Raw genomic sequence first — 18,373 nt, 5'->3', positions numbered from 1 at the left:
TATCACAGGGAACATGATTAAATGCATACACAGGTGGGTAGACTTCGTTTAAAGGGAAGAGAACATTAAGTTTCATCCGGATTTCACATAAGCCAGTCATGTCTAAAGCAATGTTCCAAATAAACACTGTTATGAAATGGTTGTCATTATTTCAAATAAATGTTTCTGTTGCAGAACATTAAAGATATAAAGTTTCTGGTTTCTGTTCGCTATACTACTTCATGGCCTTGTGTTAAATGAAACCCACGTTGAAGCATTGTGGTGGCTGCTGGACAAAGTGACACACAGCTGAATATAATTTTTTTACACATCTTTGAAAAAACTCTTATATACCATAAATGTGTTTCCTGACAGTCCTGAATGTCATCGCTGACATGTAGCAGTGCTTCAGGGAAATGTCACTACAATTAAAGGTTTTAAAGAGGAAACATAAAGGTCACCAGGAGCTCTATAAGCTCTGACTTTTGCCCAAGTAAAAACAATCTTGAACAGTCACTGATTTTTGTCCTAGACGCTCTCAAAGAGCGCGCTCCTTTCCAGTTACTCCATTAGCAGATAAGAACTTAAACGGTCATTTTTCTCCTGCATAATTGCCGGTCTTCACACAGTGCATCGGACCAGTTTAACGGACACACTGACCACTCCACCACTTTGCTATTTCTGATCGCGTGCCAGCCGAAGGACACTTCAGCCTTATCACTGCTGAGTGAGAAGTGCGGGGTTTCCACTGCTTATCAGTTTGTCCAACCACTGGACCTAAGAATGTAACAGACAAACTGCCATATGTGGCCAAAAGAAAAACATCACAAGACCATGCTGTGTTCCACTGACCCACAAAGCACCCGGACTCTATAAAAGCACACAACGAAGACGGCGAAACAGTGAATGTGAGGTTATTAGAGCTGGGTCTCTCACTTCTTGGACAGCTTTTTGACTTATAGGAGCCTCAGTACAAATTGGTAAAACACTGTCTACTTATCTGAGGCCAGCGAGTAGTGACCTTGAGCATTTTCTTTGTGAAGTACTATTATATATCATCCACCATGGCATCAATGACATCATCCAGCCGCCGGTCCACCTCTTCATCCTACTGCTCATCAGCCTGTTACAGCACCTCCAGCTCTTATCGATCCAATGGCTCACTGGGGGGTTCATCTGACTCTCAAGAACCCCTTTATGAACCTTTTGTCAACACAGCTGTTCCTTCTTATCTGTTTGAAGAAGATGGTACCGGAGGGTCCAGGTCCAGTTGTTTGGCCTCTTTCAGCCCACACGCCAGATCTTCCTTTGGACTCTCTGGTAAGGAAATTACAAAAGTATAGAATATTGCTGAAGCAATAATTCTGATGCACGCACGCACGCACACACACACACACACACACACATACATACTGGATGTAACAAATGCTTGAGTTCCATGTCTTGACACAATATGAAAGATGTGGAACGTTACATCATCATGGTTACACCTGTGTGTGCATATTCTTGAGAACATAGCAAGTCAATAAGAATACATGGGAGACATTTAAACTTATAACACAGTTCCCCCTAGGGAGCAGATAATTTGATTTATATACAAGCAGCTGTGGTCTTGGGGGCTTCAAGATCCATGTATAAAATGGAAACCAAGCTCAGTTCAGGCCATATATATATATATATAGAGAGAGAGAGAGAGAGAGAGAGAGAGAGAGAGAGAGAGAGAGAGAGAGAGAGAGAGAGAGAAAGAGAGAGAGAGAGAGAGAGAGTTGGTTTGGGGCGGTTTGCAGCCGAGTTTGAGGCATCCGGGATGAAAATCAGCACCTCCAAATCCGAGGCCATGGTTCTCGACCGGAAAAAGGTGCTTTGCCCTCTTTAGGTTGGTGGAGTGTCCTTGCCTCAAGTGGAGGAGTTTAAGTATCTCGGGGTCTTATTCATGAGTGAGGGACGGATGGAGCGTGAGATCGATAGACGGATCGGTGCAGCGTCTGCAGTGATGTGGTCGCTCGCTATATCGGACCGTCGTGGTGAAGAGAGAGCTGAGTAGGGGGGCAAAGCTCTCAATTTACCGATCGATCTACGTTCCGATCCTCACCTATGGTCATGAGATTTGGCTCATGACTGAAAGAACAAGATCGCGGGTACAAGTGGCCGAGATGAGTTTCCTCCGCAGGGTGGCTGGGCGCTCCCTTAGAGATAGGGTGAGGAGCTCGGTCACTCGGGAGGAGCTCGGAGTCGAGCCGCTGCTCCTCCACGTCGAAAGGAGTCAGTTGAGGTGGCTCGGGCATCTTTTCCGGATGCCCCCTGGACGCCTCGCTGGAGAGGTGTTCCGGGCATGTCCCATTGGGAGGAGGCCCCCGGGGAAGACCCAGGACACGCTGGAAGGATTACATCTCTCGGCTGGCTTGGGAACGCCTTGGGGTTTCCCCAGAGGAGCTGGGGGAGGTGTGTGTGGATCGGGAGGTCTGGGCGGCTTTGCTTGAGCTGCTGCCCCCGCGACCCGACTCCGGATAAAGCGGAAGAAAATGGATGGATGGATGGATGGATATATATATATATTGTATATATGTTCAAAACCCTATTTATGCTGATAAGAAAACCTGCTCCTAATTTCCATCATGCATGTGATACGATTATTACTTTCAAAAATTAGTTGGTTTTTTTTTTTTTTTTGATTGACCTGTCACATCAAAGTTAACCAAATTTCAAAAAGTATAACTTTACTATGCTATTGCACAACCCCAAATAATAAAAGATTCAGAAAACAAGGAGATCTGGAGGTGGAACAAACACATTCAAAGGCTGAGAAAGAGGCTTATAGGGAGCTGTACAAGAAGGGGAAAATAGATTAGTCAGGAGGAGATGAGGGCAGCTATGAAGTGGATGAAGAGTAGAAAGGTAGCTGGTCTAGATGGCATTCCACTGGAGGCATGGGAATGTTTAGGAGAGGTGGCAGTGGAGGCTTGAACCAGATTGTTTAATAAAATCTTGGAAAGTAAGGGGATGCCTGAGGAATGGAGAAGAAATGTGTAGTAGATTTTAAGGTTTTGTTATTGACTTAAAAGGTTGTTCATGGACTGGCACCATCTTATCTGGCTGATCTGGTGGAACACTACGTGCTGGCCTGGGCTTTGCGGTCGCACGATGCGGGACTTCTCTGTGTTCCCAGGGTGAAGAAGTCAGCAGGTCAAAGAGCCTTTTCATATTGTGCACCCACCCTGTGGAACAGTCTTCCTGCAACCGTGAGGCAGTCGGAGTCCATGGACATTTTTAAGTCAAGACTGAAAATCTATTTTTATTGTCTTTCTTATAAATAGTTTTTATTTTTATCTGTTTCATTCTTTTACTTCTGTTTTTATTTATGTATTTGATTTTTTTATTTATTCATTTTTTAATTATTTATAAAATTTTATGTTGCCTTGTTTTATGTAAGGCACCTTGAGACGGCTTTTGCTGTGATTTGGCGCATTATAAGCTAAGCTAATTAAATTAAATGTGCTCGTTCCTATATTTTTAAAACAAGGGTGATGTGCAGAGCTGCACTAACTACAGAGACATAAAGTTGATCAATGACAGCATGAAGTTATGGGAAAGAATATTAGAAACAAGCATTAGAAAAGTGGTGAAAATCTTTGAGCAGCAATATACACTCAACAAAAATATAAACGCAACACTTTTGGTTTTGCTCCCATTTTGTATGAGATGTGTTATGTTTCGGACGCGGTCGGAGCACCGACCCAGCGTTTGAAAGGACCCAGCATAAAATAAGCAGAGCACGGTTCAAAGGATAACAGAATTTAATAAACATAACAGTGAGTGACGTGCTAAACAACTAAAAAGTCTGCGGTCTGGTGAGGTGGAAACACGGCGCGCTCTCAACAGCGCAAACGGTCCGGAGCCACAGCAGTTCGGACCCAGGGACCCCACCGACACCCCCTAGGTGGCCGCGACAAACCAAGTCTGTGAAGAAAGAAAACATGGAGGTGAGTCCAACTCCACACAGAGAGACACAACTCAAAGGTGCATGCAATCAGCAAACACTTCCTTAAATCTATACATCAGCTTCTCACCCTGCAGGCACGGAACAACTCAGTTCAAATCTCCACTGCAGCAGAAGCTGATTAGACAATTAGCATAACGTGACAGCTCAATAACACAAGGTGTGAGGGACACCAAATCCACTGTCATTACTTCATAAAAGTCACCAAAACCAAATTACCTCAGGAAGTGTGCTGAAGAGCGTGAGACCTCACCCAATCCTCCTTCACAGACTGTGGCATCAAACCTGGAGCGGTCTCTGCGTCCGTGATGGTGAGATTGTTCTCCTGACGTCGATCTCACACGTCTGCTCACAAGGTCGAGTCTCTGGCCATCACACACTGTGCATTCAAGGTTTAAATGCAGCAATCTCTGATTAAGACAAAATACACCACAGCTGTGAGTCCTGATGACCTGCATGTGAAAACAAGCCTCAGGTGTTCAGGGTGAGGTCCTAATGCTCAGCCACTCAGTCCTGAATGCATACCACCTGGTGGGAGAAACAGAAAACAAAAACCAAGCCAGCCAAACACCCCAGCCCACAACAAGATGAACTCAAAGATCTAAAACTTTTTCCACATACACAATATCACCATTTCCCTCAAATATTGTTCACAAACCAGTCTAAATCTGTGATAGTGAGCACTTCTCCTTTGCTGAGATAATCCATCCCACCTCACAGGTGTGTCATACCAAGATGCTGATTAGACACCATGATTAGTGCACAGGTGTGCCTTAGACTGTCCACAATAAAAGGCCACTCTGAAAGGTGCAGTTTTATCACACAGCACAATGCCACAGATGTTGCAAGATTTGAGGGAGCGTGCAGTTGGCATGCTGACAGCAGGAATGTCAACCAGAGCTGTTGCTCATGTATTGAATGTTCATTTCTCTATCATAAGCCGTCTCCAAAGGCGTTTCAGAGAATTTGGCAGTACATCCAATCAGCCTCACAACCGCAGACCACGTGTAACCACACAAGCCCAGGACCTCCACATCCAGCATGTTCACCTCCAAGATCGTCTGAGACCAGCCACTTGGACAGCTGCTGAAACAATCGGTTTGCATAACCAAAGAATTTCTGCACAAACTCTCAGGGAAGCTCATCTGCATGCTCGTCGTCCTCATCGGGGTCTCGACCTGACTCAAGTTCGTCATCGCAACTTCGCACAGCCATTGAAGAGGAGTGGACCAACATTCCACAGGCCACAATTGACAACCTGATCAACTCTATGCGAAGGAGATGTGTTGCACTGCATGAGGCAAATGGTGGTCACACCAGATACTGACTGGTATCCCCCCCCAATAAAACAAAACTGCACCTTTCAGAGTGGCCTTTTATTGTGGACAGTCTAAGGCACACCTGTGCACTAATCATGGTGTCTAATCAGCATCTTGATATGGTACACCTATGAGGTGGGATGGATTATCTCAGCAAAGGAGAAGTGCTCACTATCACAGATTTAGACTGGTTTGTGCACAATATTTGAGGGAAATGGTGATATTGTGTATGTGGAAAAAGTTTTAGAGCTTTGAGTTCATCTCATACAAAATGGGAGCAAAACCAAAAGTGTTGCGTTTATATTTTTGTTGAGTATAGTTTTATGCTGAGACAGAGCACTACAGATGCAATGTTTGCTCTGAGACTGCTGATGAAGAAGTACAGAGAAGGTCAAAAGGAGTTACATTGTGTGTTTGTGGCTTTAGAGTAAGCTTAATGACAAAGTCAGATTTATGGTATTGTGTGAGGAAGTCTGGAGTGGCAAATTAGTATGTCAGGGTGGTGCAGGATATGTACAAAGACAGTGTGACAGCGGTTAGATGCACAGTAGGAATGAAAGATGCCTTCAAGGTGGAGGTGCTTATTTCATTGTTTTTCTTTCTGGTTAATTTCATTTCATTTGTTAATATAGACAAACATTTGATTGGTAATGTACATCCATTCCTGCAATTAAAGCCTGCAATACATTAAGCTTGGGACTCCGGCGAGGGCGGTCGCATCTCCTCCTCTGTCCTCTATCTCTGCTCCAACCTTCAAAGTCCCTACGTCACCAGACTGTGAATTCTTCAAACTATATTGGATTAACCATGGAATTGATCAGCTGGTCTCTGAACCGGACAGAATCCCACCCCGGGTGCTCAAACTGTGTGCAGAGCAACTAGCTCCTGTTTTAACAGACCTTTTTAACTTGTCACTGCGGTACTGTACTGTCCCTTTATCTTTTAAAAAGTCAGACATAATACCAGTACCTAAGAAGATGCCTGTGACCTGTTTTAATGACTATCGGCCTGTGGCCTTAACCTCTGTTTTAATGAAGACTTTTGAGCATCTGGTGTTGGACTATATTAAAAGTCAAATACCAGTGTCTGTGGACCCACTCCAATTTGCTTACAGACGCAACAGGAGTGTCGAAGATGCCATCTCCTTCACGCTGAACTCTGTGTATAAGCACTTGGATAAAGGAAAATCTTATGTCCGTATGCTTTTTATAAACTACAGCTCTGCTTTTAATTCTCTTGTTCCAGTGCAGCTCATTCACAAATTGAAAACTCTTGGCTTATGTGATGCCATTTGCAAGTGGATTTTAAACTTTTTAACTGGTAGACCACAGAGGGTTAAAATTAACAACTGTTTTTCAAATGTACTTCTTGTGAATACAGGTTCTCCGCAAGGATGTATTCTAAGTCCTCTGCTCTACACTTTGTACACATATGATTGTGTTGCGTCTTTTCCCAATAATATGATCATCAAATATGCAGATGATACTACTATTATTGGCCTTGTTAATTCAGATGGTGATGACTCTATCGGTCAGAGGTTCAGTATGTAGTCCAGTGGAGTGAACAAAATCATTTAGTTGTCTCACCATGTAAACAGCTTCTTTCCACAAGCTGTGATGGCTTTGAATTGTGCACACTGACTGACAAGCACTTTACTATTTTTATTATCTCTTATTGCTCTTATTGCTTTTATTGTGGCAAGTGTTATCTATTTATTCATTTATTATTTATTATGTCTTTGTGTCCATGTTTTTAAAATGTATGTTTATGCACACTAAGCTCTTGCAACGTTTTTTCCAATGTAGTTTTACTGCAAATGGCAAATAAACTGAAACTGAACTGAACGCTATTGACACCATTTTTTCTACAAGAAGATCAGGGCCGGGGGACCCTGCGTGCCCAGATGGAACCTACCCTGCGGGCTATGTTCTTGATGCCTGGGAGACGTGGCGAGTCGCATGCTTTGCGCCATTCTCTGTGGAGGACATCAAGGATTTATTTATATTTGGTTTCATAGTAGGAGGGCTGATATTTATTGGCTTATGTGTTGCCCTGATCTACCGGAAAATTGGCAAGACGGCTGCCGCCAAAACCACCCCTCACTTGTCCGTCATGATTAATGAGTTGGGCAAGGTGATGCATTCTCAGACTGCATTAACCCTTGAAATCAGACGCAAATTGGATAACATCTCGGAGCAAATGCGCACCTTGCAGTGGAAGACTTCAGAGACCGGGGAATATTCATAATTGGGATCTGGATTGTTCATGTGAGGCTGTAAAAATGTTTTTCACTGCTCAACCACAAACACGGCAGGCTTATCAGCCTCTGAAGGACAAAATGCCCCGTTGTTTTCCTCCAGAAGAATCTCTATGGCCTTGGTGAACATTCGGCTGCCTCCTTATCTTCTCTAACTCCAGTAAACAAGGGCAGAAACTGACTCACACATGGACAAAGACTGAACGCATGCTCCATTCCCCCCCCCCCCACCTCCCCTCCTGCCCCATCACACACCCCATCCCGGCCACTGCTCACGCCACCTCTTTTCCCCTCCAGGGGCTGCGCAGTTTTAGCTGCGGCAGGTCCCCGTTCCCCCAAGCTGGAGGCGGCGCGACTCATGTCGCTATGGCTACCACACACTCACATCGCCTCAATTCGGAAAACGGACCGTTTCAAGTTTAGTGCACATAAACAATGTCAAATGTATATGTGTTGTCTTAATTCTGATGTGTGCCATTATTACGGTAAACAAGTAATAATTGTACATTAATTGTTGTATCTTGTCTGTGACAATTTGAGTGTGGACGAAATGTCGTTGTTATTGCACTTGTAATGACAATGACAATAAATCTCATCCATCCATCTATTCCAAATGAAAGTTTATGTCAAAATTCTCCACACATTCTCTGTTGTGGACAGTTTAGGACTGCAGGCAGGCCAGTCCAGTACCTGCAGCTTTCTTCCACCGTAATGCCTGTGTCCTGTTGAAAAATCCACAGGCGTCCCTGGAAAAGATGTCATATTGAAGGCAACATATTTTGTTGTAAAATTTCAGTGTATTTTTCTGTATTCATGCTGCCATCATAGAAGTGTAAATTGCCTTTACCAAGTGCACTGATATAACCCCATACCATGATAGACCCTGGCTTTTGGACTGATTGTTAACAATTTGGATTGTCCTTTTTGTCTTTCATCCAAAGCACAGAGCATCTGTTTCTGCCAAAAAATGTAGAATACTGATTTGTCTGACCACAACACACCAGTCTACTGTGTGACGGTTCAACCCAGATGTTTGTGAGCCCAGAGATGTTGATGCCACTTTTGGACAAGGTTAACATAAGGCTTATGCTTTGCACCGTAAAGTTTTAAGTCACATTTGTAACTGCAACTCTGGATTGTAGTACTTGACACAGGTTTCCCAAAGTAATCACTTGCCTATTTGGTTATATCAGCTATTGATGAATGACTGTTCTTGATGCAGTGCCATCTGAAGGATCAAAGATCACGGGTGTTCAGTTTAGGCTTGCATCCTTGCTCTTTATACACTGAAATTCCTCCAGATTCCAGAATCATTTAATTATATTATACACTGTCTAGAGGGTTTTCAATCACGTGACCGATTTGCTGCAGGACAGGTGCCGTCTCCATTCTGTATTACAAGGAGGCTGGCGCGTGATAGAAAAATGGAGAGAATGTATGGTTATTACGATGCTTTAAATCCTCGAGATAAAGCTATTTATCGTGATAGATGTGTAGCAGTTGGTTCAGTGGATCAGTATCTTATACCAGATAGTGAATTTAGTGGTGATGTAACAAACTGGCCGACAGTGTCACACTGCGATATTGTGAACTAGGAAGCTGCCGACCAGGTCAGCCTCGCCGGCCTCCTGCAGAGCATCACAGCAGAGCTCTCAAAGTGGAGGTCGTCTTGAAGTCCTGAGCGATTTCTCTCACCAGGCGCTAGAAGGGCAGCTTGCGGATCAGCAGCTCGGTGCTCAAGGACCACAATGTAAATAAGCATCCATATTGGAAGCATTCTTGTGTTATCCTAGGCAGTATTTTTATGTATTCTCATATAATTTTATTGCCGAATAAAATAAAATAAAATTCTGGTAGCAGTGAATTTCTGTTCGCGGCGGATCTCTCTCAGCGCCACGGTGCCATGAGGCTTCTTCACACTGACGTTGAAGCTTCTGCAATTGTTTGCCAAATGCACGTAGTGTATCACAACGGGCCACTGCATCGTAATCCAGAATGGCCGCGGGACACAAAATGATGTGACCGATACGTCACATGAAAACCCTCTATAGGGATACATTTCCAGTGTTTCTTTGAAGAACAGTTTTTAAATATTTCAAAACTTTTTCCATGTTTTTGTTGACAAACTGGAGCTCCGCTGTCCATTTATGCTTTTAAAAGACTGGTTTTGTATCAAATCATGATTACATTCACCTGCTTGAAGTAGCAATTATTCTTTTATTTACGTATTTATACCTCATTATCAACCCTAAATTGCCCTTTCCCAAGTTTTTATGGAATGTGTTGCATTCCTGAATGACATGCAGGAATGATGCATATTAAGAAATTAAATAAAGTTGACCAGACAAAACATGACATATCTTGGGTTAATATTCTCTGCAGTTAAATAAAAGTAAGCATTAATGTAAGAATCTTTTTTTTTAATTTTCTATAACATTCTAATTTTGATTTGGGGTTGTATATGCATATTAATGAAGATGAAGTGATTTTTCCTTCTAACATCCATGACTCAAAAATACATTATGGCCTACACTGTAGGGGTGGTGACCAAGTGGTTAAGTGCACTTATTTCCCGTGCACAAGGTTCCCGGTCCAAAAGAATAAGAATAAGAAAGAACTTTATTGATTCTGAAGGAAATTGTTTTGCCAGAGTGCCGAAACAGTAAGCATTGCTTTATTTCCTTTCTTCTTCTTTTTTTTACGGTGAGAACAATGAGTACAATGTGCAAAATGCAAAATACAAGTACATAATGACTGAAGACACATGCACAAGATGTGTATTGCACATAGCTCTGAGTCACTGAAAAACTCTGTTAGTCCCACAAAACAGAGGAACGGATCGGAGGACAATTCTCGTTTCTTGCCCGCAACAAGACAAGAGTCCCAGTTAGTGACTTTAATTAACACAAAGGTGACTCACGATTGACATCTTTCAATGGCTTTGAGGGGGGCTAATGAAGAAATTGCAGACTCAGTGCTTCGCTTCAGCAGTGAACTCACCTCTGCCCATTCTCCATGTAATGTGGATTTGTGACTGGAAGGGCATCTGGTGTAAAATGTACCAAATCAACATGCCGATCCACCTCAGATCTGCTATGGCGACCCTGAGGGAAACAAGGGGGAAGGCAAAGGGAACTATATTACTTTATGGCCGAGACTTGTTACGTGACTGCTTGCTAAAACTATATTTTCACAAAATTCTAGTTTGCCAAAAACTTGTCAGGCCATTATTCACTCTGTGTGCCTCTTGTCAAAATAATATGATGGTAAATATGACCTGAACACTTTTCGAGGATCAGTCTGCTTCATGTTGAAGCACAGCTTGCATGATGACGTTGTGGGCATGGCTCTGTGTTCTGTGCCAAAATATCAAACCATAGTCTGTACTTATCCGTACTTTTCAACATCAAGTCTATTTCATTATATTCATTTTCCCCAACATCAGGACAGAAGCATTAGCATTTCACAGAAGTGGAGTATTCATACGATGATTTGAACGTCTGTCTGTCTTTTCCTCTAGTCCTCCCAGGACCTTTGGCTGATTTCCACCAAACCTGATATGTGGGTGAAAGTCAAGCCAGGAATTGCTCTTAATGGGTTTGTTTCAGCAAAAATAATGGTCAGTGAGTGTCAAAGGTCTTTTTTTTTTTTGCACACTTACAGTAGTGTTCAGAATAATAGTATTGCTATGTGACTAAAAATATTAATCCAGGTTTTGAGTATATTTCTTATTGTTACATGGGAAACAAGGTACCAATAGATTCAGTAGATTCTGACAAATCCAACAAGACCAAGCATGATATGCACACTCTTAAGACTATGAAACTGGTCTAATAGTAAAAAAAAAGTAGAAAAGGGGGTGTTCACAATAATAGTAGTGTGGCATTCAGTCAGTGAGTTCATCAATTTTGTGGAACAAACAGGTGTGAATCAGGTGTCCCCTATTTAAGGATGAAGCCAGCACCTGTTGAACATGCTTTTCTCTTTGAAAGCCTGAGGAAAATTGGACGTTCAAGACATTGTTCAGAAGAACAGCGTAGTTTGATTAAAAGGTTGATTGGAGAGGGGAAAACTTACACGCAGGTGCAAAAAATTATAGGCTGTTCATCTACAATGATCTCCAATGCTTTAAAATGGACAAAAAAAAAACAGAGACGCGTGGAAGAAGATGGAAAACAACCATCAAAATGGATAGAAGAATAACCAGAATGGCAAAGGCTCACCCATTGATCAGCTCCAGGATGATCAAAGACAGTCTGGAGTTACCTGTAAGTGCTGTGACAGTTAGACGACACCTGTGTGAAGCTAATTTATTTGCAAGAATCCCCTGCAAAGTCCCTCTGTTAAATAAAAGACATGTGCAGAAGAGGTTACAATTTGCCAAAGAACACATCAACTGGCCTAAAGAGAAATGGAGGAATATTTTGTGGACCGATGAGAGTAAAATTGTTCTTTTTGGGTCCAAGGGCCGCAGACAGTTTGTGAGACGACCCCAAACTCTGAATTCAAGCCACAGTTCACAGTGAAGACAGTGAAGCATGGTGGTGCAAGCATCATGATATGGGCATGTTTCTCCTACTATGGTGTTGGGCCTATATATCGCATACCAGGTATCATGGATCAGTTTGGATATGTCAAAATACTTGAAGAGGTCATGTTGCCTTATGCTGAAGAGTACATGTCCTTGAAATGGGTGTTTCAACAAGACAATGACCCCAAGCACACTAGTAAACAAGCAAAATCTTGGTTCCAAACCAACAAAATGAATGCCTCGCAGATGTGAAGAAATCATGAAAAACTGTGGTTATACAACTAAATACTAGTTTAGTGATTCACAGGATTGCTAAAAAAGCAGTTTGAACATAATAGTTTTGAGTTTGTAGCATCAACAGCAGATGCTACTATTATTGTGAACACCCCCTTTTCTACTTTTTTTTTACTAATAGCCCAATTTCATAGCCTTATGAGTGTGCATATCATGAATGCTTGGTCTTGTTGGATTTGTGAGAATCTACTGAATGTACTGGTACCTTGTTTCCCATGTAACAATAAGAAATATACTCAAAACCTGGATTAATCTTTTTAGTCACATAGCACTACTATTATTCTGAACACTACTGTATGTCCAAACATCGGGCTCAAGGTCATGAAAGTCAAAGGAAAAAATAGAAAAATTTCACTGCAATTTACACCAAATGTGGCAATGTCGGAATTGCCCCACAAACTCAGGTCAATCATTTGTGAGAAGGACAAGGTAATTTACATTAAATGTCCTTTGGTATCATTACTTTTAACAGGAGCAATCAGAGATTTCTGACGTCCGCCAATGCGGATCCAGCTCACCTCCAAAATTCAGTGGAGTCTTCCATGTCCTAAAATCTATGTTAGGGCTGTGGTGCAAATTTGGTGAGAATCCATGAATTAGTTTTGACGTAATCCTTCAAAGAGTATATAAAGTGAAATCTTGATCCGGATCCAGATCACCTATAAATGTAATGGAGTTTTCCATGGCCTAATATATATCCGTGGTGAAAATTTGGTGAGAATCTGTGAAGTAGTTTTGACGTAATCCTGCTAACAGATAGACAAACAGACAAATAAATAAACACTGATGAGTTTATTACATCCTTGGCGGACATAATAATAAAGCAAAAGATCTGTGTCTTAAGAAAAGAAGTCGTGTTTGTATGACTTCACAAATTGTTTCGTGGGTCACATGAAAAAATAATAGAAAGATGAAAGCATGAAAGAGTGCTGCAATGAAACAGGAGGATTTAATATTAAGTGTCAAAGCAGTTAAGCTGCTGCACAAACCTGTAACAAGCACATTAAAAGAAAAGGCCTCACACATAATCAATAAGACGTTAAAATTTTGTGATGCAGAGCAATATCTCACTCAGGTCTGTGAAAACACAAGTTTAATAATGATACCGGCTTTATTTAATGCACTGATGTGAAATGTTGCAGCCTGGACATCTTTGGTGAAAGATTCTCTCTTTCCAGACAGGCAGTAAAAACCTTCACAGCCCACACACTTACTTCACTCTCTCGTGGCTTTTAATGACCTTTGTCTTACAGCGTGGCAATAAAACAACAAATAAAACACAAACAACTGAGCAGTAATGTTCATGTTGAAGAAGAAATGTTTCCCAAAACCCCAATTATCACTACCTTCATATTCTGTTGGATGTAAATTGTTACGAACAACAAACATCAGTATTAAAATTCAACCAATTTAATAACAAATTATTTACAATCATGAGTATTTCAAAATATACTCACCTAATTGGTTCCTTCTGGAACTTTTTATAAGATAAAAATACAAAGTTCCTTTTGTCATAGTCAATGGATCAATCCCATCCAGCAGTCTCGGTGGTATGGAATCTTCCAGAAGGTGAAGGAATCTTCCCCATGATCCTTCTCTTAGATATATCTGTGTTTATTTGTTATTTTATTTTTTACAATAGCAAGTATTTACTATGCTTTAATGATTATATTTTTTAGTGAGTTTTAGTTATTTGTTTGAGTATGCATGTGAGTATTTGTGCTGGAGACCCTCCTGTCCTGTGCACCAACAGCATTTCCTGTATATTCGTTTCGTGACTAGTTCTGTAATTTGTGTCTGTAGCATGGCCCAAGCAGAGGGTCACCCCTTTGAGTCTGGTCTGCTTGAGGTTTCTTCCTTAGAGGGAGTTTTTCCTTTCCACTGCTGCTCTGGGGGTTAGTAAGGTTAGACCTTACTTCTGTGAAACGCCTTGAGGCAACTCTGTTGTGATTTGACGCTATATAAATGAAAATAAATTGAAATTGAACTGGTCTGAACTGGTTTTATCTGATCATAAACAAAGGAGTTAGGTTCCACCAGGTACTGAACAACTGTGTGCTGAAGACAAGGGGCGGGGTTTCCCCTCTATCTATGCGAGCCAATAAGGTTAGGTGTTGTGGGAATAAAACCCACCCACTATAACACCTACACTGTCTTTTATAAAAAAAAAAAAAAACACTTGTTGGCTATGTTCAGGGTCACTCACAAGATGGAGCCCCTGTGTGGGCTACATCTCTGTGGACCCAGGCCTGTTTTTCAGCGTGACTTTGAATAAATTCAAACTGATGAATACTTTGACTTTGTACTTTGTAAGAGACAGTATTACAATAAGAACCAGGTAGAATTAACACTTCTGATAATAAGTCTCACAGCAGCAATGGGATTCACGCAGGTCCAGCGATGATACACTGCTCATCATACATACAGCATATCCTAAATACAGCTTCATGGGATTTTTTGACACAACTATATTTTGTACAATGAACCACGACATGATGCCGATTAATAGTATTAATGATATGACAAACATTATATGAATATGATTATTGCAAATATTAATACAAATTACAGTCATGTCACAATATTTATTTCTTGATATTCAGTCTTCCTAACTGATAACACATATGTCATTTCTCTGCAGGGCCTGTGGATGGCGCTCAGGTGGTGTGTCACAAAAGTACAGGTGGGGTGAGCCTGCTGGGAGACAGGTACTACGTGTCAGCCGACGTCAGCCAGTTTCAGCCGCACGATATCGCTGTGATGGCCTACAACCAGCACGTTGTCATTCACGCCGAGAAGGTGTGTTTGTGCAAAGACAAGAGCGGAATGATGAGAGTCAAAGTTAGTGAGGCAGATCTGTGTAAAGTGTTCAGGACATGTTGTGCATCATGTTAAATTTGTTCTCTGAGCTTCTCTCCTTAATGCTCTAAAACCTTTGGTGAGGTTGTTACACAATTTGCGAGCAGAGATGCAGAAATTAAGTACTTAATTCACAGGTTTAAAAATAAATGAATAAGTTGGGATAAATGTTACATCTCACAAATTTAATATAGTAAGTCATCCCAAGCAAACAATGAATTTCTCCTTTGTCTTTCTGCTGTTTTTTCGTGTCTTTGTTTCAGATTTCTCATTTCCACAAGTTCACGTTCCTTCATTAAAACACGCTTCACACTTCTATTTCCACTGAAGCTAATTTAATAGGAAGGTAGTAAATTTGTATTTGATCAACGTGACATTTTAATTTCACAGGCTTTTTCCAACATGTAATAGAATATCTTCAGCTCCACAGAAATTATTGACTCTTCTGTTTGAAATAATTGGACAAAATCTACACTGACAAACTATATTACACACACACACACACACACACACACACACACACACACACACACACACACACACACACACACACACACACACACACACACACACACACACACACACACACACACACACACACACACACACACACACACACAGTGCACAGATGGTCTGGCTTAAAGCACCCAGAGACTCCAAGTTTTTATTTGAGCCAGAGAAACCCATTTTATTTTATTTTATTGTTAAACTGAACGAAACCACCTGTTTTAATCTCCGACCCTAATGAAAACACAGCTGCCTGTATTACAGTGACAGGCCAGAAAGCATCCACTGAAGAGATAAACTTAAAGCTACAGTGTGCGGGATGTAGTGCCATCTAGTGGTGAGGTTGCAACCTGCATCATGCCTTCACCAGTCATGATTTAGTCTTCTTTTATGTTTTGGATTCTTTGTCGATGAAGAGTCATGCTCTTTCACCTTCTATTGAGATGAGCAGTACGTACATATGATCCTCCATTTCACAAAAATGAGGTTTCTTAAACTCATTAGCCTACGCTAGCAACCAGTAGAGTGCGTGTATAGGGGAGCTATACCACTGATTCCTCTCATTTTTTGTTCAGTCTTTCGGCAGTGCTGCAAAATGTGAAAGATGGAGTAAGTATTTCCCATCCGGGCTGCTGTATTAACATGGCGATGCAACATGGCTGTCTCCATGAGGGGGCGCCCGCTCCCATGTAGATATGAAGGATTCAGTCAGACATCAGCTCATTGCTGAAGGTACTTGGACAATATAAACAGATAGTTATGAATGCTATATTCCATTTCTGCTAATAAACACCTCTATATCCTACACACTGTAACTTTAACGCAATGTTAAAAACACAGCAACTCACAATTCAATATTCATCTTACGGTGATGTAATACAGACAGGAAATGGTTTTCAATATCAATCAATCAATTTTATTTATATGACGCCAAATCACAACAAACAGTTGCCCCAAGGCGCTTTATATTGTAAGGCAAAAGCCATACAATAATTACAGAAAAACCCCAACAGTCAAAACGACTCCCTGTGAGCAAGCACTTGGCGACAGTGGGAAGGAAAAACTCCTTTTTAACGGGAAGAAACCTCCAGCAGAACTAGGCACAGGGAGGGGCAGTCTTCTGCTGGGACTGGTTGGGGCTGAGGGGAGAGAATCAGGAAAAAGACATGCTGTGGAAGACAGCAGAGACCAATCACTAATGATTAAATGCAGAGTGGTGCATACAGAGCAAAAAGAGAAAGAAACACTCAGTGCATCATGGGAACCCCCCAGCAGTCTAAGTCTATAGCAGCATAACTAAGGGATGGTTCAGGGTCACCTGATCCAGCCCTAACTATAAGCTTTAGCAAAAAGGAAAGTTTTAAGCCTAATCTTAAAAGTAGAGAGGGTGTCTGTCTCCCTGATCTGAATTGGGAGCTGGTTCCACAGGAGAGGAGCCTGAAAGCTGAAGGCTCTGCCTCCCATTCTACTCTTACAAACTCTAGGAACTACAAGTAATCCTGCGGTCTGAGACCGAAGCGTTCTATTGGGGTGATATGGTACTATGAGGTCCCTAAGATAAGATGGGACCTGATTATTCAAAACCTTATAAGTAAGAAGAAGAATTTTAAATTCTATTCTAGAATTAACAGGAAGCCAATGAAGAGAGGCCAATATGGGTGAGATATGCTCTCTCCTTCTAGTCCCCGTCAGTACTCTAGCTGCAGCATTTTGAATTAACTGAAGGCTTTTCAGGGAACTTTTAGGACAACCTGATAATAATGAATTACAGTAGTCCAGCCTAGAGGAATATCTGAAGTAATTGGCAATATTAAATGGCGATACATCCAGTCCTGTAACCTGTCAGCAGGGCGGTTTATGACAGGGTGGGTTGTGCCCTTTAAGAAAAATTTGCTGGATTCGCCCTTTTCATTTATCCCTTTCTGACAACGTTTCCTCTTTATTCTCATCTTTCTCAACTCCACATTTCTGTGTTTTCAGGTGATGGACGATGGAAGCGTCAGTGATACATTTACACATCAGTCTCTCTTCCCGGAGGATATGGATCCCCTGTCTGTCTGTGGGACCTTTAGATCTGATGGTATCCTGGTGGTTAGCGTTCGTCGGATGCCCACACTGGGGGGGCTGGATTGTCCTTGTAGCTCGCAGTGAAGATGACCTTTGACCTTGTAGCCTCACATGATGTATCAGAAACTGTTTGTTGGCAAACATATAGTAACATAGTGTCATGGAGCCTTGGTGGTCATCAAACCTAGGTGTCTGAAATGAAAGAAGCTGATGAAAGCATCCCAAACTGCACAGAATCTCAACCGCACCTACTAGTCTCTATCATGCATGTTATGAAAGCATTATTCCCTGTAACAATGCCAGACATGTCCAGCAAGTTGCAGGTATGTGGGATATTTTCAAAGGAAAACAAAGCTGCTTTTAGCTGCATCGAGATTCACCAACTTTGAACCAGTTTATCCTCATTATACACCCTTTTAATTTGGAAACCTAAAAGATAAGAGCATGTGTTATTTTTAAGTTATCGTGTTAAACTGGAGGGGATGGACATTTTACAGGGAACATGCCTAGGCTTTGATAAAGCCCAGGACTAAATGTATTAAGTTTGTCAGTGTCGAGTTATT

The 18,373-nt window shown here is 41.6% G+C and overlaps 1 protein-coding gene across 1 annotated transcript; it reads left to right on the top strand.

Annotated features, from left to right (window-relative positions):
• Positions 1–912: 912 nt before the first annotated feature.
• On the top strand, positions 913–18,016 carry LOC117509158 (heat shock protein beta-7-like). Its single transcript, XM_034168918.1, has 3 exons — positions 913–1,299; positions 15,019–15,176; positions 17,724–18,016. Exons 1-3 carry the CDS (start codon positions 1,044–1,046, stop codon positions 17,892–17,894), a joined length of 585 nt encoding a protein of 194 aa, XP_034024809.1. The 5' UTR covers positions 913–1,043; the 3' UTR covers positions 17,895–18,016.
• The last annotated feature ends 357 nt before the right edge of the window (positions 18,017–18,373 follow it).

Source organism: Thalassophryne amazonica, chromosome 4 (genome assembly GCF_902500255.1).
Source record: "Thalassophryne amazonica chromosome 4, fThaAma1.1, whole genome shotgun sequence".
Classification (NCBI taxonomy): Eukaryota; Metazoa; Chordata; class Actinopteri; order Batrachoidiformes; family Batrachoididae; genus Thalassophryne; species Thalassophryne amazonica.
This window is presented reverse-complemented; position numbering and strand designations above follow the sequence as displayed.